Genomic DNA, 22137 nt, shown 5'->3' with positions numbered 1-22137 from the left:
GGCAAAACCAGCTCACACAGAGAACGGGACCTCCCTGGCCTCCTGACTCTCTGATTAGCCTGCCCACCCTGTCATTCAGGCTGACCTGGAGCATTGGCCTCTCCCCATTGTTCCTGGGGACTGTCAGTCTCAGGGTCCTGATTTCCCATAGACCCTTCCCCTTTGAGTACTGGGAGCTAGCCAACCAAAACACCCCCACTGAATGTTAGTAAGGGGGCAATGGTCCCCTTACATCAGGTATACAGAGCACAATTAGAGGAGACCTTGACTTTCATTTAGTTTAATGCAAAATTGTTTGTTAATAAATAGGTTAATTTGGTCATTAAACTGATGCATAATTTAATCATAGAGGAGATTCCTGACTCTGAAGGTGTCACAGAGACTTGGGTGGAGGGTGCAGCTGCTGCTTTGCCAGCTCAGCTCACCCCAGCGGCATTCTCAGTATGGTCTGAAAGGCTCAGGGTGGTGGTATAGCTTCATTCTTCGCATCTGACTTCAAAACTGGGAATCTCCCTGCTCCTAAGTGTGTGTTACGGGATGAGCTTAACCTAGTAACGATATGGGGGGTTCAGAATAGTCTATTGCCCCTCTGCATTCCAGCCAAGCTGACTACAGCTTTGTGCAGCCTGCAAATGAAGTCGCTGAGGCTTGTTGTTCTGGGTGGCTTTGATGTCTACACAGAGGAAAGCTGTATTGAGTCATCTTGGTATTTCATGTCTGCCTTGACAATCAGAGATACAATGTAGGTTGTTTCTGGATCTATGCTTAGAGTGGAAAATGCTCTACAGCTGTTTTTTGAGCTGAGGTTGATGATTCAGTGAGAGTCTAATAATACCTTTGTCATGGGTGGACCGTTTGCCTCTACAGACTGAGGTCAGTGCTGATTGTTGCTTCTTTTGGGAAAGTAGATACATTGGGATGGATGCTTAAGCGTCATGAGTCACTTTATAAATTGTTGGGTGGTATTGGGTCTGCTCTATTGATTCTTCTTCTAATTTTAAATCTCAGAATAGAATTGAAGACATAAAACAAAAAAAAGAGGAGGAAGCTGAAACTGTAATTGCCAATCAGTTCAAAATGGAACGCATCGTTTACTGTCAGGACAGTCTTTACAGTGAAGATTTACAGGAAACTAGGAAGACTCATGAAGTCCTCCCTTTTGGTGTTGCTGTTACTCATGTTAAGTCTGTTGCATCTCAAAAACAGCATTCCGTTGATGAAATGGCTTACCACTTGAATGCATATTTCAAGGTGAGTTTCTTGTCCATGTATTTCCCCCCTACAAGTCCTACTTTATAGAACATAAGTACCTGGGGGGAAATGTACAGCTGACATTTAAGGAGAGGGGTGATTCCTTTACTCCTAACTTTTTTTTTTAAAGAAAGTAGTATGCTTCGAGTAAATACTAGATTAACAGTACTGAACACAAAAGACCTTTATGGACAACAAATGTTCAAATATCCCTAGTTGTAGTCATTGCTTTTTGGCACTTGTTCCCATTACTGTTCACAATTTGCAGTAAGCTATGGAATAACCACTTGCTGCCAGGTGTAATAGTGTGCCCTATTACTAGGAGCGTTGTAACACTGAGAAGTCATAACCACAACATGAAAGGGAGTTAATTAACTATACTTTTCTATTCCCAGCCTAATAGCTAGAAAGCCTCTAAGTGGAATGATCAGTTGTAAAATTGCAGAATCCTATTTTCTGTGTTTCCCTCATACATCCTTGACTATTGATACATCATCCTGTTGATGATCTTCTTTTCTCTTAGGGTGCAGGCAATCGTCTCTCCACTCAAATTCCTTTGATTATTCAGTCCTATGTCCTCCAGGACTACACTGAAAAGTTACAGACTGAAATGTTGCAACTTTTGCAAGACAAAGATCAGTTTAGCATTCTTCTTCTTGAGAAGAAAGATGCCGCCACTGAAAGGAAAAATTTGAAAGAAAGAATTAAACGTCTGACACAAGCTCGACAACGCTTAGCAAAGTTCCCAGGTTAAAGCAGATGTGCGAAGCAATACCGCTTTTCTTTAATTCTCATCTGTGTGAGTTAGTTAACCAAGACCTAAATATTCAGTGGGAACTGTTGGGTACTCAGGACTTTTGAAAATTGGGCCACTTAGTACATGTCTAAATATGGATTTTGGTGCCTAACTTTAAGTTCCTGTTTTTGAACAGCCTGGCCCCTGTGACCCATTCACCTCTAATTGGGAATAACCTGCATACATGGGCGGTGAGTTCTATGGGCCCGTGGTGTCTGGGCACCAGGAATATTCCTGGTGCCCAGACACCATAGGCCTGGCTCCAGCACTGTTTGAGGCCGGGTCTCCCTCGGCCCCGCCTTCTGCCCCCGGGCACACATCCCCCTCCCCCGTGGGTCCCCCAGGCCATTTAAAACAGCTTGGGGCCCTCACTCACCACCGGCAGCGCAGCAGAGCTGAGCAGCTTCCTGCCTGCTTGCTCCACATGGCTGCTGGCCCCGCCCTGCGGCCCCTGGGCAGGGTGGATCTGTGTCCTGCCCCAAGCGCCCCTGCAGCCAATGGGAAGCTGCAGGGGCAGTGCCTGGGGGTAGCAGCACACAGGGACCCCCAGTCCGCCCTGCCTAGGAGCCCCAGATAAGCTCCACACCCCTCCACCCCTTCCCAGAGCCTGCACCCCAGTGTAGCCAGACAGCCAGCCCCCCCCCTCAGACCAGCATTGCTGGAAACACACGGGAGCCAAAACACCAGGGCACTCCAGCACAGCCTTTGAAGCTGAGAGAAGCACAGGTGTGCTGCGACAATGTGCCTCTGGGAACGTATACAACAATTGGGCTCACAGCAGGCAGAGGCGCTGTGACAGACATGGCTCTTAGCCCCTACTAAAACAGCATGATGCACACACACCAACATCCTAGGTGGGAAAATATTTACCCTGATAAAAGAAGTGTCCAGTAGTCGAAACTTATTGTTTCTCCCTTGCAAGTGTGAACTACTCTTGCGAGAGCTGGCGTCACCCCGACAGACCAGCCCCAATTTAGCATAGGAAGGAGAAAGAGAATGAAGGAGTACAGAGGTATAAGTAGGGGACCTACAGCACCATGATTTTTGAGTGCTTTTTCACTATCTATCTGCTGGTCAGATAAGTGACAGCCTCCCAAGGCTTCTGCAGCTAAGAGGGTCCCTAAGCCTTGTCCCTTATTCGTCTTTCCACGGAATTGAGTGACCGATCCTGGCTTGGCACCGCTGGAATCGAGAGATGCAAGGAGGGTAAGAAGCACCCACACCTGATCTCCTATCTTTAGTGTACACATATTTTGAAATAGAGCTCTATACTTTGTTTTCTTTCTTTGGGATTGTAGCTTCAGTTTTGTAACTTGTTTGTGTGTGTAACATCTCTACACTTAAATAAGTAGGCACTAGCAATTTTGTAACCACATGATTAGAATCTAGTTTAATAAATTTTGGTAACCATTTATGCATAAGCCTGACTTGTTTCTCTGGTTTACTGTGAAGCAGCCAACACAATTAAAGAACCTCAGCCATTTTGGCTATAAAGCCTGGCCATTAGGTGAGAGTACTAAGAGCCTAGCGTTGAGTTGTGCCGCCTCCACGGGGCAAACTCTTGGGGCACCTGTCAGTCAATCCTGACTGCCCGCTGCGAAGGAGCTCTGAGCTCTAGCAGTTAAAGTCACGGGTGTGGAGAGGCTCTTAGTGCTGCCATTGGGGCACCTGTCAGTCAGTGTTGACTGCCCGCTGCGAAGGAGCTCTGAGCTCTAGCAGTTAAAGTCACGGGTGGTTAGGACCTTGGGGCATCCGTCAGCCTAGCCCGGGCTGCCCGCCGCGAAGGGACAGTGCGTCCTAGCGGTTAAAGTCACGGATGGTATAAACGGGCATAGCTGGCACCTCACCAAACATCCCTGGCCATCGGCTAACAGATTTGGCGTCACGAACAGGATTGTGATATAGGCTGCACTACAGTAACACAATGAAACCAGTCATGATAAACACCACAGAATTCCCTGAGCTAGAGAAAAGTTTGACCCAAGAGGGATGGGGAAATCCTCTGTGGAGCAAAGAACTGCTGGAGAAATATTGGGGAAAACCAGCAGAGATCTGGCAGCATTTCTGTAACTGGAGAACTGCCTGCAAGATGAAGAAAGGGAAAGGAAAAGGTGCTTGTATATGGCTGCTTACTAACATTTGGCAAGCTGCCTGTAAGGATTATCATAGTCTGGCAATAGAATTTAATAGGCTACAACAGGAAAGGGACACACTGCGCAAGGAATGCCAGAATTTAGATACCAGAGTAAGAACACTGAATAGGGATATGGAACATCTTCAGAAAAGATTACTTCCCTTAATTGAGAAAGAAGGGATAGAACGAAGGGAAAAGCTGGAGGTTAAAACACGCAGAATCAACCGGGCTAAAGTTGAGACTGCTCTCTGGCTAGACCCTGAGGAATGGGATGGAGATATTTGGGATTCAGCAGATGAGTCCCCCTCCTCTGAGGAGGAAGGTCCCTCTGTAAAATTAAGACCAGCTATCACACAGCACAAATCAGAAGAACATGAGGGAAATTTGAGTGGGGCAGAGCAGGATGAAGAAGGGGATGACAATGATCCATCCACCTCTTCAAAAACAAAGAGGGGAGGTAAAAAGGGAAAAGGGAATAAAGCTCCAACACACTTTACCAAAATTACCACCCGCCAATATACTCCCATGGAGTTAAAAACAATCCAGGGAGATTTTGCTAAAAAGTCTGAGGAAGGTATAATAGAGTGGCTGGTCCGCCTCTGGGACACTGGGGGTGGATATATACGCCTGACAGCCCAAGAAACTGAGCGCCTTAACTTAGGTGCAGGAATATTCCTGGAACATTCAGAGGGGAACACCCCTAAAACACTTTGGTCTCTGGCTTGTCGATGGGCAAGAGGAATTTACCCAGCAGACCGAGATGAACCCACAGTAATGCACTGGACCAACATAGATGAGGTAAAAGCAGCTCTATTAACTGTGGCTGTCATTAGCATGCTTGGCCAAAACCCTCAAGAGTTAAACTATGAAAGTCCATGGGAGGGTCAGGTAAATGTAGATGATCTCAGACCCCTGCTTAAGGGAGCTCCGAGTAACCATAGGGCTATGGCACTGTCCCTTAGAACAGAAGCTGCAGCACATAACAGTACCTTTCGGGCACTGCTAAACCTTCTGGTGTCATACTTTAGAGAATTCGGAGACATCAGAGCACTGACAGGCAAAGCTAAGATGCGTTCCCTTCAGGGAAACAAGGGGGCACCATCTAAAGGACATAAAAACAAGCGAGAGCCAACCCAGGAGGAAAAGGAGCTTAGAGCCAAGTTGTGGAGACAATGTCTGGCTTTAGGTTATCCCAGAGAGGTGATAAATGGACTGCCCACAGAGCGGCTAAAATTATTCACCACCTTTAAAAGAGCTGACTGGGAGACAACTAATGCTACTCCCAGTGCACCTCTGCAGCTCTCTCCTCCCCCCCACCTACAGACACTCTGTATACTCCATTGCTCCAGCAACTGCAAGAGTTACCAGAGCAGGGAAACTAGCTTGTGGGGGATAATCTCCTGTCCTAATAAACCAGCTTAAATCCAAAGAGGAGAAAACAACAGCAAAAGACCCCCGGATACATGTAACTGTAAATGACAAACACATTATTCCTTTCTTAATGGACACAGGGGCTCAAATGTCCATGATTAAGCGAGAAAGTTTTCAGGGCTTGCCACTTACTGGCCGAAAGCAGGTACTTGTTACAGGAGTAAATGGCAGTACCATAACTTACCCATTAGTTAAGATAAAACTGGATATCCCATTGCAACCCCAGCATCAGCCCCGAAAATATGAGGTGATTTTGGGCAATGCCAACATACTGGGCATGGACGTTTTAAGAGGAAAGAAGGGAAGGATTAATGGGGAAAGATGGGCTTTTGGAGTCAGTTCTGTTCCTCATGCCACCCACCTGGAAGAGGAAAGCCCTCCCCACTATTCTGTAAACTTACTTAGCAGCGCGCCTGCTCTCCCGCCCTCAACAGTAACAAACATAAAGCAGTATAATGTCCCAGCTGAGGCCATAAGCCCTGTTACTGACCTGATCAAAGATTTGGAACAGCGAGGAATTTTAATTCGTACCCACTCTCGCTTTAATTCTCCTGTGTGGCCCATCAAGAAACCAAATGGCAAATGGAGACTCACTATAGACTATAGGAAGCTAAACAGTAACACTGGACCATTAACGGCAGCAGTCCCTAGCATAACAGATATTGTAAACACCATACAAACCTGGGATAAACCCTGGCTAGCAGTATTAGATGTAAAGGACATGTTCTTCATGGTCCCTTTGCAACCAGCTGACCAAGAAAGATTTGCTTTTACTTGGAGAGGTGTACAATACACTTTTACCCGAATGCCACAAGGGTTTAAACACTCACCCACTATTTGCCATGGGGCACTGGCAAAGGTCCTAGATGACCTTATACTGCCACCCAATGTACAAACTGTGCAATACATTGATGACATCTTAATAGGTGGGAAAACCTCAGAAGAGGTACAGGAGGCTATGAATCAAATCAAAGGAGCACTAGAAGCCCTTAATTTAGAGTTACCAGCTGAGAAATGCCAAGGTCCCTCCCAAGAGATAAAATTCTTAGGTACTGTATGGATGGGAGGTAGGAGGTCTGTGCCTAATGACACTGTGCAAGAGCTAAATCAGGCACCCTCCCCTGAAAGTAAAGATCAATTGAGACAGATTTTGGGAACCCTGGGGTTTTGGAGAAAACATGTACCTGGCTTTGCCATTATAGCCAGACCATTGTACAATTTGTTAAAGAAAAGTGCTGCCTGGGAATGGGCTCCTGCCCATGAGGAAGCCCTCAGGCAACTGATAGGGGAGATACACACCTATCAGGCTCTGGGTCCCATACATCCTGAAGCCCCATTCCATTTGTACCTAATTGTGGGAGCCACTGGAATGTCTTATGCTCTCTGGCAAGAAAGTGACACTGCTCCCAGACGACCAATTCAGTTTGGTTCCAAGTCATGGCAAGGGTCACAGGCTAACTACACGCCTTATGAGAAGGTGCTTCTGGCAGCTTACACAGCCTTGAGAGAAACTGAGGAATTAACTCAGGATAAGGACATCACAATTCACACTCCTCTTCCAATCATTAAACCTATATTGGAAGGGAAAGAGTTACCACCTGGTGTAGCACAAAAAATGACTATCCAAAGATGGGCACTTTACATACACCACAGGGTAGGTAGTGCAGACACTGCACAAAACCCCACTATGATTCAGGAATCCCTATGGAAAGTAGGAATGCCTGATGAATACCGCCTACCTCCACAGCAGTCTCCTATTAAGGATGCTGCCCCATTTGATCCTTCTAAGCCTGAGGGAGTATGGTTCACTGATGGCAGTGCCAGGCTGGTTAAAGGAAAATGGAAGGGAAAAGCTGCAGCAGTGCCTGCAGACACCTCTGCAGCACCCCTAACTGCTGAAATTGATGGGTCAGCACAACTTGCAGAATTGGCTGCAATTAAACTGGCCTGTGAAGCAGGAGCCACCGCAGTATATACGGACTCCTATGCGGTATGGGCAGGTGCCACTCAGTGGATCACTAACTGGAAAAATAACCACTGGGAAATAGGAGGTAAACCAGTATGGGGACTGGAATACTGGAAGTGGTTATATCAGCATGCCCTGCAACAACCCCTGTCTATAGGACATGTCTCAGCTCATCAGAGGAATAATACCCCAGCTGCACAGTTAAACAATTTAGCCGATGCAGCTGCCCATAGAATCATAGAATCATAGAATATCAGGGTTGGAAGGGACCCCAGAAGGTCATCTAGTCCAACCCCCTGCTCGAAGCAGGACCAATTCCCAGTTAAATCATCCCAGCCAGGGCTTTGTCAAGCCTGACCTTAAAAACCTCTAAGGAAGGAGATTCTACCACCTCCCTAGGTAACGCATTCCAGTGTTTCACCACCCTCTTAGTGAAAAAGTTTTTCCTAATATCCAATCTAAACCTCCCCCATTGCAACTTGAGACCATTACTCCTCGTTCTGTCATCTGCTACCATTGAGAACAGTCTAGAGCCATCCTCTTTGGAACCCCCTTTCAGGTAGTTGAAAGCAGCTATCAAATCCCCCCTCATTCTTCTCTTCTGCAGACTAAACAATCCCAGCTCCCTCAGCCTCTCCTCATAAGTCATGTGCTCTAGACCCCTAATCATTTTTGTTGCCCTTCGCTGGACTCTCTCCAATTTATCCACATCCTTCTTGTAGTGTGGGGCCCAAAACTGGACACAGTACTCCAGATGAGGCCTCACCAGTGTCGAATAGAGGGGAACGATCACATCCCTCGATCTGCTGGCTATGCCCCTACTTATACATCCCAAAATGCCATTGGCCTTCTTGGCAACAAGGGCACACTGTTGACTCATATCCAGCTTCTCGTCCACTGTCACCCCTAGGTCCTTTTCCGCAGAACTGCTGCCTAGCCATTCGGTCCCTAGTCTGTAGCGGTGCATTGGATTCTTCCATCCTAAGTGCAGGACCCTGCACTTATCCTTATTGAACCTCATCAGATTTCTTTTGGCCCAATCCTCCAATTTGTCTAGGTCCTTCTGTATCCTATCCCTCCCCTCCAGCGTATCTACCACTCCTCCCAGTTTAGTATCATCTGCAAATTTGCTGAGAGTGCAATCCACACCATCCTCCAGATCATTTATGAAGATATTGAACAAAACCGGCCCCAGGACCGACCCCTGGGGCACTCCACTTGACACCGGCTGCCAACTAGACATGGAGCCATTTATCACTACCCGTTGAGCCCGACAATCTAGCCAGCTTTCTACCCACCTTATAGTGCATTCATCCAGCCCATACTTCTTTAACTTGCTGACAAGAATACTGTGGGAGACCGTGTCAAAAGCTTTGCTAAAGTCAAGAAACAATACATCCACTGCTTTCCCTTCATCCACAGAACCAGTAATCTCATCATAAAAGGCGATTAGATTAGTCAGGCATGACCTTCCCTTGGTGAATCCATGCTGACTGTTCCTGATCACTTTCCTCTCATGTAAGTGCTTCAGGATTGATTCTTTGAGGACCTGCTCCATGATTTTTCCAGGGACTGAGGTGAGGCTGACCGGCCTGTAGTTCCCAGGATCCTCCTTCTTCCCTTTTTTAAAGATTGGCACTACATTAGCCTTTTTCCAGTCATCCGGGACTTCCCCCGTTCGCCACGAGTTTTCAAAGATAATGGCCAAGGGCTCTGCAATCACAGCCGCCAATTCCTTCAGCACTCTCGGATGTAACTCGTCCGGCCCCATGGACTTGTGCACGTCCAGCTTTTCTAAATAGTCCCTAACCACCTCTATCTCCACAGAGGGCTGGCCATCTCTTCCCCATTCTGTGATGCCCAGCGCAGCAGTCTGGGAGCTGACCTTGTTAGTGAAAACAGAGGCAAAAAAAGCATTGAGTACATTAGCTTTTTCCACATCCTCTGTCACTAGGTTGCCTCCCTCATTCAGTAAGGGGCCCACACTTTCCTTGGCTTTCTTCTTGTTGCCAACATACCTGAAGAAACCCTTCTTGTTACTCTTGACATCTCTTGCTAGCTGCAGCTCCAGGTGCGATTTGGCCCTCCTTATATCTTTCCTACATGCCCGAGCAATATTTTTATACTCTTCCCTGGTCATATGTCCAACCTTCCACTTCTTGTAAGCTTCTTTTTTATGTTTAAGATCCGCTAGGATTTCACCAATAAGCCAAGCTGGTCGCTTGCCATGTTTACTATTCTTTCGACTCATCGGGATGGTTTGTCCCTGTAACCTCAACAGGGATTCCTTGAAATACAGCCAGCTCTCCTGGACTCCCTTCCCCTTCATGATAGTCCCCCAGGGGATCCTACCCATCCGTTCCCTGAGGGAGTCGAAGTCTGCTTTCCTGAAGTCCAGGGTCCGTATCCTGCTGCTTACCTTTCTTCCCTGCGTCAGGATCCTGAACTCAACCAACTCATGGTCACTGCCTCCCAGATTCCCATCCACTTTTGCTTCCCCCACTAATTCTACCCGGTTTGTGAGCAGCAGGTCAAGAAAAGCGCCCCCCCTAGTTGGCTCCCCTAGCACTTGCGCCACAAAATTGTCCCCTACGCTTTCCAAAAACTTCCTGGATTGTCTATGCACCGCTGTATTGCTCTCCCAGCAGATATCAGGAAAATTAAAGTCACCCATGAGAATCAGGGCATGCGATCTAGTAGCTTCCGTGAGTTGCCGGAAGAAAGCCTCATCCACCTCATCCCCCTGGTCCGGTGGTCTATAGCAGACTCCCACCACTACATCACTCTTGTTGCACACACTTCTAAACTTAATCCAGAGACACTCAGGTTTTTCCACAGTTTCGTACCGGAGCTCTGAGCAGTCATACTGCTCCCTTACATACAGTGCTACTCCCCCACCTTTTCTGCCCTGCCTGTCCTTCCTGAACAGTTTATAACCATCCATGACTGTACTCCAGTCATGTGAGTTATCCCACCAAGTCTCTGTTATTCCAATCACGTCATAGTTCCTTGACATCACCAGGACCTCCAGTTCTCCCTGCTTGTTTCCAAGGCTTTGTGCATTTGTATATAAGCACTTGAGATAACCTGTTGATCGCCCCTCATTCCCAGTATGAGGCAGGAGCCCTCCCCTCACAGACATTCCTGCCTGTGCTTCCTCCCGGTATCCCGCTTTCCCACTTACCTCAGCTCTTTACCACACAAGTAGAATGGGAACGCTTATATTCATGGTTACATGATAATTTAGGACACACAGGAAGTGATGAGTTAGTGCGGCAAGCACATATCAGGGGGTGGCCTATCACCCACAGACAGGCTAGAGACCTGGTGCAAGCCTGCGCTATTTGTGCTGAGACTAGAAAACATATAGCAGAAGGACAAAGGTTTGCCAGGCTAAGAGATGGGAAAACACTATGGGCAACCTGGCAGGTCGACTATGTCGGACCGCTGGCCACTACAAGGCAGAGGTGGAAATACATCTTGACTGGGGTAGAAATTGTTTCAGGAATTGGTTTTGCATATCCAACCCGATTGGCAACAGGGTTGTCCACAATTATGGGACTAAACCGCTTAACAGCAATTGTCCCAATGCCTCAAGAAATCCAATCAGATAATGGTTTGCATTTTAAGAATAAACTTGTAAGGGAATGGACCCTTAACCATGGAGTCCAATGGACCTTCCACCTTCCATATCGACCTCAATCTAATGGCATGGTCGAGCGCTGGAATGGGTTGCTAAAGAATCACTTGAAGCCTACTGACGGCACATGGGGAGACAGACTGGACGAAATGGTGCAGAGATTAAACAACAGACAGACTCCTACAGGAAGTCTAATCAGCAGGGGATTCTTCCCTACAGGGAAAGCTATCTCCCCTGCCAGAACACCACTGCACAGTTCCAAGTATGCTCCCGGAGACACTGTTGTGATTAAACACCCAGCCCTGGGAACCCTTACCTGCGTTTTGCACGCCTATAAAGAGAAAGGTGTATGGAGTGCCTTAAATGCTGATAAAAGGCTAATAACCATTACAGAGGCTTGGATCGCATCCAAGACCGGCTGACCATGTGATTTATTGCAGGAATGGTCCCATGGTTCCGAGCAACCTGCCAGCTAACCTGTCAGCAAAATGGACCATGCAGCAGACCTGTTTGATCACTAGAGACTACTATGGACTGTTGATATATTTGCCATTACTTATAATAGCAGGTGTAATTTTTGCTTTTGGTTTTAAAATAAGTTTTTTAGCTAGACCACGACCCACCAGAGATATGTTCCTGCAAGCCCTCATGATCCTTCTGTTGGCTCCAGTCACCTTGGCAATACCAGAATATCCTCTTCGGGGAGCAATCCAAACCATCGCCTCAGCTGCTGGTGCTACAAATTGCTGGATGTGCACCTTGCTAGATTCAACCAATGGACTGGGAATTGAATTTGTACCACTCAGCCCAAATGATTGGTGGAACAAAAGCAACATCTTTCAGTGGGGACCAGCATGGTACACCAACAACCCTCGCATTGACTCGGGGGAGGTGGGACAATGGCATCGCACTGTTTGGGGACGGCCTGTGAAATATGTAACGGGATCATCTAAAGAAGTTTATGTAAATCATTCAGGGCAAATAGAGCAAGATGTGGTTGCTATTAAAGGTGCAGTTAAAATTTTACATGCAGTGGCTGAGAATGGACAAACCTCATGGATGCAATGGTTAGCTCAACACTTGGGATTTTCCCTCTCCCTGTTTTTACATTCGGTTGTAAATACTGTTTTAACCATTTTAATTATTGTAATTGTTTTTTGTGTAACTTTATGTATTATGAAGCGTTTGATTCAAACTGCTCTTTCCTCCACACAAATCAGATACCTAGAGCTAAAAAGGGATCCTAACCAATTCCGCGAACCCTCATCCTCTAATTTGGTTGTTGGGTATTTCTAGATTTCCCCAAGGAGGGCAAGAGGTGCTGGCATCACCGCCACCTTGCAATCTGGGATGTAGTGTGGTGCATCAGGGGGTGGAATGTAGCCAGACAGCCAGCCCCCCCCCTCAGACCAGCATTGCTGGAAACACACGGGAGCCAAAACACCAGGGCACTCCAGCACAGCCTTTGAAGCTGAGAGAAGCACAGGTGTGCTGCGACAATGTGCCTCTGGGAACGTATACAACAATTGGGCTCACAGCAGGCAGAGGCGCTGTGACAGACATGGCTCTTAGCCCCTACTAAAACAGCATGATGCACACACACCAACATCCTAGGTGGGAAAATATTTACCCTGATAAAAGAAGTGTCCAGTAGTCGAAACTTATTGTTTCTCCCTTGCAAGTGTGAACTACTCTTGCGAGAGCTGGCGTCACCCCGACAGACCAGCCCCAATTTAGCATAGGAAGGAGAAAGAGAATGAAGGAGTACAGAGGTATAAGTAGGGGACCTACAGCACCATGATTTTTGAGTGCTTTTTCACTATCTATCTGCTGGTCAGATAAGTGACAGCCTCCCAAGGCTTCTGCAGCTAAGAGGGTCCCTAAGCCTTGTCCCTTATTCGTCTTTCCGCGGAATTGAGTGACCGATCCTGGCTTGGCACCGCTGGAATCGAGAGATGCAAGGAGGGTAAGAAGCACCCACACCTGATCTCCTATCTTTAGTGTACACATATTTTGAAATAGAGCTCTATACTTTGTTTTCTTTCTTTGGGATTGTAGCTTCAGTTTTGTAACTTGTTTGTGTGTGTAACATCTCTACACTTAAATAAGTAGGCACTAGCAATTTTGTAACCACATGATTAGAATCTAGTTTAATAAATTTTGGTAACCATTTATGCATAAGCCTGACTTGTTTCTCTGGTTTACTGTGAAGCAGCCAACACAATTAAAGAACCTCAGCCGTTTTGGCTATAAAGCCTGGCCATTAGGTGAGAGTACTAAGAGCCTAGCGTTGAGTTGTGCCGCCTCCACGGGGCAAACTCTTGGGGCACCTGTCAGTCAATCCTGACTGCCCGCTGCGAAGGAGCTCTGAGCTCTAACAGTTAAAGTCACGGGTGTGGAGAGGCTCTTAGTGCTGCCATTGGGGCACCTGTCAGTCAGTGTTGACTGCCCGCTGCGAAGGAGCTCTGAGCTCTAGCAGTTAAAGTCACGGGTGGTTAGGACCTTGGGGCATCCGTCAGCCTAGCCCGGGCTGCCCGCCGCGAAGGGACAGTGCGTCCTAGCGGTTAAAGTCACGGATGGTATAAACGGGCATAGCTGGCACCTCACCAAACATCCCTGGCCATCGGCTAACACCCAGCCCTCCGCACTCCCTCCCAGCCCCTGCACCCAAACCGCATCCCAGAGCCTGCACCCCTCACCTCCTCCTGCACCTCCACCCTCTGCCCCAGCCCGGAGCCTGCACCCAGCACCCAAACTCCATCCCAGAGTCTGCACCCCAGACCCTCTCCCCCACCCAAACTCCCTCCCAGAGCCCAATCTCTCACCCGTCCTGCACCCCAATCAGCTGCCCCAGCCCAGGGCCTGCACTCCAGACCTCCTCCCTCCACCCAAACTCCCTCCCAGAGCCTTAGGCAGGCCGGGGGTGGAGTTTAAGGGGGGCAGGCTCTGAGCGTTCTGGGCACCACCAAAATTTCTAAAAACCTGCAGCCCCTGCCTGCATAGGGGAGAGGGGAACCCTTCAAATTTCAGTGTGTGGAGTTCCTTGTGGATTGTCATGTCTTCAGGGGGAAAGAAGAGTTCCCTTGTAACACTGGACACCCTGGAACCCTGACGAGAGCTGAGGAAGCGTTGTTCTACGTCAGCCATAAAAATGTTGGCATACTGTGGGGCCGTGTGGGTACCCATAGAAGCCCTTGAGGAATTCCACCATGATTTCAACAATTTCCATCCTACCATCCACCTCAGCCTGGACCAGTCCACACAAGAGATCCACTTCCTGGATACTATAGTGCTAATAAGCGATGGTCACATAAACACCACCCTATACCGGAAACCTACTGACTGCTATATTTACCTGCATACCTCCAGCTTTCATCCAGTCCACACCACACGATCCATTGTCTACAGCCAAGCTCTACAATACAACCGCATTTGCTCCAACCCCTCAGACAGAGACAAACACCTACAAGATCTCTATCAAGTGTTCTTACAACTACAATACCTACCTGCTGAAGTGAAGAAACAGATTGACAGAGCCAGAGGAGTACCCAGAAGTTACCTACTACAGGACAGGCCCAACAAAGAAAATAACAGAACGCCACTAGCCATCACCTTCAGCCCCCAACTTAAGCCTCTCCAACGCATCATCAAGGATCTACAACCTATCCTGAAGGATGATCCATCGCTCACAGATCTTGGAAGACAGGCCAGTCCTTGCTTACAGACAGCCCCCCAACCTGAAGCAAATACTCACCAGCAGCCACACACCACACAACAGAACCACTAACCCAGGAACCTATCCTTGCAACAAAGCCCGTTGCCAACTGTGTCCACATATCTATTCAGGAGACACCATCATAGGGCCTAATCACATCAGCCACACCATCAGAGGCTCGTTCACCTGCGCATCTACCAATGTGATATATGCCATCATGTGCCAGCAATGCCCCTCTGCCATGTACATTGGCCAAACTGGACAGTCTCTACGTAAAAGAATAAATGGACACAAATCAGATGTCAAGAATTATAACATTCAAAAACCAGTCGGAGAACACTTCAATCTCTTTGGTCACTTGATTACAGATGTAAAAGTGGCAATTCTTCAACAAAAAAACTTCAAAAACAGACTCCAACGAGAGACTGCTGAATTGGAATTAATTTGCAAACTGGATACAATTAACTTAGGCTTGAATAAAGACTGGGAGTGGATGGATCATTACACAAAGTAAAACTATTTCCCCTTGTTTCTTTCCCCTCCTACTGTTCTTGTAAAGTGCTGGAAATGGCCCACCTTGATTATCACTTTAAAAGGTTCCCCCCACCCCACTCTCCTGCTGGTAATAGCTCACCTTTCCTGATCACTCTTGTTACAGTCTGTATGGTAACACCCATTGTTTAATGTTCTCTGTGTATATAAAATCTCCCCACTATATTTTCCACTGTATGCATCCGATGAAGTGAGCTGTAGCTCATGAAAGCTTATGCTCAAATAAATTTGTTAGTCTCTAAGGTGCCACAAGTACTCTTTTTCTTTTTTTAATATATTTTGGCAGTCAGCTGGGGATTTTAATGAAAACTCTTTTACATAAGCAGGATGAAATGTCTGACTGTATTCCGCACATTGCCTCGTTCTATAATATTGCATCCTCGAGTGCAATATGCTTCTGTAAGGCATCACGTTAATGTGAGATGTCTTGAGATAGCCTTTCCATGCATGATACACAAAGACATCTGCACCTACTGCGGACATTAGAACTATTGATTCCCAGGGTAAAACTACTGAGGTCAAGATGTTTTGAGTAAAGAATCCTTGACAGTGATCCCGCAGAAGAAATCAGAATATGTCCAAATCTGACAATGCTCAGAACGTTGCAAAACTCTTCATCTTCCAAAAGCCTTCCTGCGTGAGAAGAAACTAGGCATTCAGGCTGGATCGTGTAAACTGGCAGCTCAGGATTGTTGTGTGTGATTACAATGTGGGGAATTCGACTCCCACTTGTCCTTTATTTTATTATGCCCCCAGTGTCTATGGTTACAAACTAGTACACAGTTACCTCGCTTGATGAGAGCCCCACTTGACTTGTGATTATAAGTCCTTTTCCTACTTTGGGCTGTGTCTTTAGTTATATTGAGAGCAAATTTACAGGTTGTCTTCAGCCTGTCATGGTGACCTTTGACCCAGTCATCCAAACTGGTCACGTCATCTTCTTCAGGGCCCTCTCTGGCAACCTGGGATCTCTCCCGAACATGAGATAAAAAGGAGCATAACCTGTTGATGAATGGATGTGGCTGTTATAGGTCAACACCAACTCAGGGAGATGTTCCTGACAGGCTCGCTTCTTTTTTGGGAGGGAGTGAACTTAGCCTGTCATGCACTGTCCAGTTAAACCTCTCCCACTGACCATTTCCTTGCATACAATAGGGCGTTGTTCAGCTTTTACCTATGCCGTACAGTTTGCACAACTCAAACATCACCTCTGACTCAAAATTCCTCCCCTGATCCGCAAACCAGTGTTTCATGAGGACTTCGGCTGTTGTCCACACTGTATGGTTTCTAGTTGGAACTGCGACTTGAATTGGGTAAACATGTCCATGAGAACCAATAAGTTGTCATACCTCCTCTGAAGATCTCTCTAGCAGTGTGTAGTCCGTTGGGACAGTCATATTAGTACAGATTAAAGGGGCTGAGGTGGGAGGAAACACATCCTTGGCTAGGGCACACCATTTGCACTGATGGATCCCTGATTGTACTTCGCTACCCATTGTGGGCCAGTAATAGTTTCTCCTCAGCACCTCGAGTGCTCCTGTCTCCAAAATGCCCCCTATGATCATGCCTGGCTTCATAAACTTGCCAGCGTAGCAACACAGACACCACTAACTGCCACACTTCTTCGCCATCTCGGGGGGTGGTAGGACATCTAGAACAGCACTCTGCGGTGTAATCTAAATCATTCCTACTGTCTGGCCAGCTTCTTAGACTGGGGGTATCTGGCCCCAAATGTCTGGTCTGGCCTCGTTTGGCTCGTGACTGCCACTAAGATAGGTCGGACATTGCCTTCTCATTGCAGAGTTTGGATCTCCTCCCATGAGTACTCCAAGATTATCGCACTCCCTTTTACCAGGTTTTGTATTGCATTCTTTACCATCACTTCATCCTCAGGCTTTGGATTCTCTAGCCACAAACAGGTCTGCACAACATCTGCAGGAATGACCAGCAAGTCTTTTTCCAGATCTTCGCTCTCTTCTGATTCCTTCTGTAGAGATAATCTAGATAGGGTGACTGCATTGATGTTCTGCCTTCCAGGTTTATACCATCTTTTCACATATATACTGCTTTCTGTATTTTTGACTCCATGCATCTGATGAAGTGGGTTTTAGCCCATGAAAGCTTATGCCCAAATAAATTTGTTAGTCTCCAAGGTGCCACAAGGACTTCTCGTTGTTTTTGCAGGTTTATACTGTAATTCAAAAGTTAATGCAGCAAGTTGGGCCACCCACCAGTGTTCAGTTGTGCCTAAGTTAGCCATTGCGAGGTATCAGAGTGGATTGTGATCTGAGATCACTGTGACCTTAGAGTATGCTAAATAATTCTTAAATATTTCAGCCCACTTCAAAGGCCAGCAGTTCTAGTTTAAAAGCACTGTAGTTTTTGTCATGTCTTTCTGACTTCTTCAGCCCTTGGCTTGCGTATGTGATCATGCACTTGGCCCCCTCTGGCTGAGCACCACACTCAGGTCACACAGGCTTCCATCGGTTGTCACTATAAATGGCAGGCTAAAGTCAGGAGATGCAAGCACCGTAGGTGCCAGGTTTGTATAATTTTTGGTGGTGCCCAAGCAGAGCCATCCCGTCAATCGGATGGACCGGGGCAACCGCCCAGGGCCCTGCACTTTGTGGGGCCCTATGCTTCAGGGGGACCTACGCAGGGTCCAGGGCAGACTGGAGGGTTAGTGGGGGGCCTGGCGCTGGCAGCAGTGAGCAACCCAGCCCCATCCCGCCCTGCTCCGCCTCTTCCCACCCCACTCCCACTCCAGCCCTTCGCCCAAGCCCCCGCCCCTGAGCAGTGCTGGGGCTGGGGCCAGGTCACTCACTGCTGCTAGTGCCAGGCCTCCAAACTAACCCCCCAGGCCACCCTGGACCCTGCGTCCCCCGGGGCAGGGGCAGGGCGGTGCAGGGGTAGGCACCACCATGTTGTGCGACGGACACTTGACAAAATTACCAGACTTAGTGACGAATATTGGTGGGGGAGGAAGAGGGGTGTAATTACGTCATTCAGTCATTCAACCCATAAAATAGCACACAATTTTCCACACTGGAAAAAACCAGCAACCTAGCTAATAACAACAACAATAATAATAATAAATTGAACTTGTATAATTAATGAAAAATTTGTGTATATTGTATATGAGATTATTACATGAGAAATGAAAGTGAGCTTGCTTGGGGATTTTACAAGGCACTTATATCATTTAAACACATTTGGTACCCTGAGTAATAACAACACTTCTTGCAAATCACATAAATAGGGAATCCATGGTCCCCTTCCCTCACCCCATTGCAAAGGCACAGGGGCTATTGCTGGCTGCCCTAGGGCTGCAGAAAACCCTATGGACAAAACATATGGAAAGAAGGGGGTCAATTTATACAGAGGGCTGAAGGGGGACTCACATAGTGCATTAATTAACACTTAATAAATACATCAAAATTAAATCCATTACAGAGATAAGAACCCGTAATGACAGGCTTTACTTCATGAGACGCTCCAGAGAAAGAAGACCCAGAGGGAGTAATGGTAGGGGGACTCCTAGGAAGGCCAAAGGGGCTGTTAGAGGGAGTGGACAGAGAACAAGGGTAGAGGCAGAGTCGCTGCAGGTTTGGCCCAATCTTCTGCCTCTCCCCTGTGGGTGGAAACACTGATCACTATCGCTATTGGAGGGAACAATAGAATGGAATGCCCAGAAGAATGAATGACTTGAGGACAATTTCCTGATGGGACCCTTGCCCTTGCAGAGCTTTTCATAGAATCATCATAGGGTTGGAAGGGACCTCAGGAGATCATCTAGTCCAACCCCCTGCTCAAAGCAGGACCAATCCCCAAGTTTTGCCCCAGATCCCTAAATGGCCCCCTCAAGGATTGAATTCCCAACCCTAAGTTTAGCAGGCCAATGCTCAAACCACTGAGCTATCCCTTTTCTAGCACCAACATTTACATTTCTACACAGGGTGGTTTGGCCCACAGAAATAAAAATCTGCACATCTTCCTTGTGGTTTTGGACCAATGGAAAAAAACAGGTACCATTCAAGTGACTTTTAAAATTGCCTATGAAACTGAGTTAACAAAATAAATGAGCTTATGAACAACTAGAAAACATACTTCCCAAGTGAAAAACTATAACTGGACTTCTTTGCAAAGAAATTGGAAGTTTTCTTATAGGAAAAGCCACAAACTGCCTGGAAAGGAAGAGTAGATTGAATTACTTGCCTCAGTGAAATTCAGTACCCAGAGCAATGCTGGGCCTGTGCTGATGATGACCAGGGCTTGCTCACATGTGGCTCCCCGTGCTGTGGAGGCAGGGCCAGGCAGGTCTACATCTGCAAGCAGGCATGCCGCCTCAGGTGCAGCTCCCATTGGCCACAGTGGCCAATAGGAGGAACCTCCCGGCCAGTGGGCTGCGGGGGAGGGGGAAGGCAAAGGGGGAGATTGTAGGGAGCTCGGGAGCAGGGGGAAGGGGAGCTGTCTGGAGGCACAAAGGGGGAATTCTCTGGAGAGGGGTGATGGGACATAGGGGCAGGTGGGGTTCTTTCAGGGGAGCAGAAGGGGAGTGATGGACAGAGCCAACTGCAGCCCAGGTCTGCTCTGGGGGGGGGGTGCTATAGCCACCCCAAGAAGCCCCCTCTGCACTCTGTATTTTATGCCAGCCCCGGGGTGCCCATCACTGCTCCTTCTCCCCACAATGGCTTCATCTGTCTGTCCCCACAACCCCCACCCTCCCCCCTGCTATGTCTGTGTCTGACAGTGACAGACTCCTGCTGCTCTCTGCCCAGGGTTGAGAGCCGCCACCTGCAGCTCCCTCCCCCTCCCTGCTGTGGAGGTGCGGCCAGGCAGCTCTGGCACCGGTGCCAGCTGGCTGGGAGCCGGGTCAGTGCTGGGGGAGGAGGGGAACGGAGTCTCTGCCGAGACTCTCTGCAGCACTCGGGGATGGGGGAAGCTGCTTGTGGGGAGGTGTGGGAGCCACCCCCGAGGTGAGAGTACACCACGTTGCCAACCCATGGCGTGGGGCCCCCCCAAAGCGTGGGGCTTGGGGCCCAAACATTGGTGGAGCTGGGCCCACCTTCATGAATATTCATGGAGCCTGGGCACCACGGGCCCATATAACTCACCACCTAAAGCACAGGTGGTGACTTAGCTGGTGTCTTAATTCGTCAAAAGCTGTCTGACAGGCACCATCCCACACAAAGCACTGGTGCTTTCCCTTCCTTTCAGCCAGCTGGCCCACTAGTCTATAGTGGAGCAGCAATGTGCACAAACTTTGGGATCAATCATCTGTAATAGCTCATGAAACCTAGAGCCTGCCGCACTTGCTTGGCATTCTTGGGTACCGGCCATTTTCCAGTGCCCTGGTCTTCTCCTCATCTACCTGGATTCCATCCTTCAAAATCCCATGGCCTAAGAATTTGACTTTTTCACGTAGGAGACAACACTTGTTCAGCTTCAGCTTCAATCCATGTTCCTTCAATCATGTGAAAACCAAGTCCAATTTTTCCATATGACTCTTGACATCTTTGAAAACACAAATGACATCATCCAGATATATCAGCAAGGTGTCCAAGATATAGTCTCCCAACACTCCCGCTCCATTAGTCTCTGGAATGTAGCAGACGCAATGCACAAGCTGAATGGCACATGGATCCATTTGAACAGCCCAAATGGAGTTGTCACCACCGTCTTTTCCTGGTCTTCTTTTTCCACCGCAACCTGGAAGTAAGCAGAGGTTAGATCGAGGGTTCAAAACACTCTTGCATCTCCGAATGCATCCAGTGATAGTGGGTAGGCACCCTTGCACATTACCTCACCCAATTTCCTGTAGTCACAGCACAATCGCAATCCATCTTTTTTTATTACGATCACTGAGAGCAATGCCCAGGGGCTCTGGATTTCTTTAATGACGTCTTGAGCCACTAGGTCCTGGATGTCTTTTTACCTCCTGCAACATTCGTGGTGAAATCCTCTAGTGCCTCTGCTTTATCGGGACAGCATCTCCAGTGAGTATTCAGTGTGTCACTGTGGTGGTGTAAACAAAGTCTCACTCATCCCTGGAAAAGACCTCTTGATTTTTCTCTAGAAGTGCCTGCAAACGGCTGACCTGTGTAGGGGTTAACCGACTGGAATGGGTAGCTCTCCGTTGGGTGCCACTTGTGGTAAGGTAAACTGTGCTCCCTTTTCCACTTTTGTCACCCGCAGCTCATCCCTGTTCTTCTTCAAGTGCTTGCTAATGTCGAATCCATGATAGGTGTGTGTGTGCCCATGTGCATGTCTGCCAGAGATTTTTGCCTTAGTGGTATCCATAGGGCCGGCTCTGGAGCTCCTTGGAGCCCCGCACTCATGTGCTGGTGTATGAGGCACCGCCGGCCCTGTGCCCTCTCAGTTCCTTCTTACTGCCCATGAAGGTTGCTGGAATGCCTTTCTCTCTTGTGACTGCAAGTGCTCATAGTGGTTGTCTTCTAGATTCTTGTATATAGTTATTCATAGAGTTAGTGGTTAGTTGAGTTAGTTAGTTAGTGGTCCCCTTAGGGACGTTGTCCCAGGGATGGGGCATGCCCCTGTCCCCGGGCTTCAAACCATGTTACACTTGTCATAAGCCTATGCCAGTCAGTGACCCCCATGCCAGCTGTCTGAAGTATCTGGGGAAGACACACAT

General features: G+C 47.9%; 1 protein-coding gene across 1 annotated transcript in view; it reads left to right on the top strand.

Moving 5' to 3' along the window:
- Positions 1-2119, top strand: part of LOC141997361 (interferon-induced GTP-binding protein Mx1-like) — a 28435-nt gene extending 26316 nt beyond the window's left edge. The window contains exons 13-14 of the mRNA XM_074969693.1: positions 1009-1251; positions 1775-2119. Coding sequence (XP_074825794.1) covers positions 1009-1251; positions 1775-2005 — 474 coding nt within the window. The 3' untranslated portion in view covers positions 2006-2119. The remainder of the gene's footprint in view (positions 1-1008; positions 1252-1774) is intronic.
- Positions 2120-22137: the final 20018 nt, after the last annotated feature.

This window comes from Natator depressus, chromosome 1 (genome assembly GCF_965152275.1).
Source record: "Natator depressus isolate rNatDep1 chromosome 1, rNatDep2.hap1, whole genome shotgun sequence".
NCBI classification, from domain to species: Eukaryota; Metazoa; Chordata; order Testudines; family Cheloniidae; genus Natator; species Natator depressus.
The sequence above is the reverse complement of the archived record's forward strand: the minus strand, read 5'-3'. Positions and strand labels throughout refer to the sequence as shown.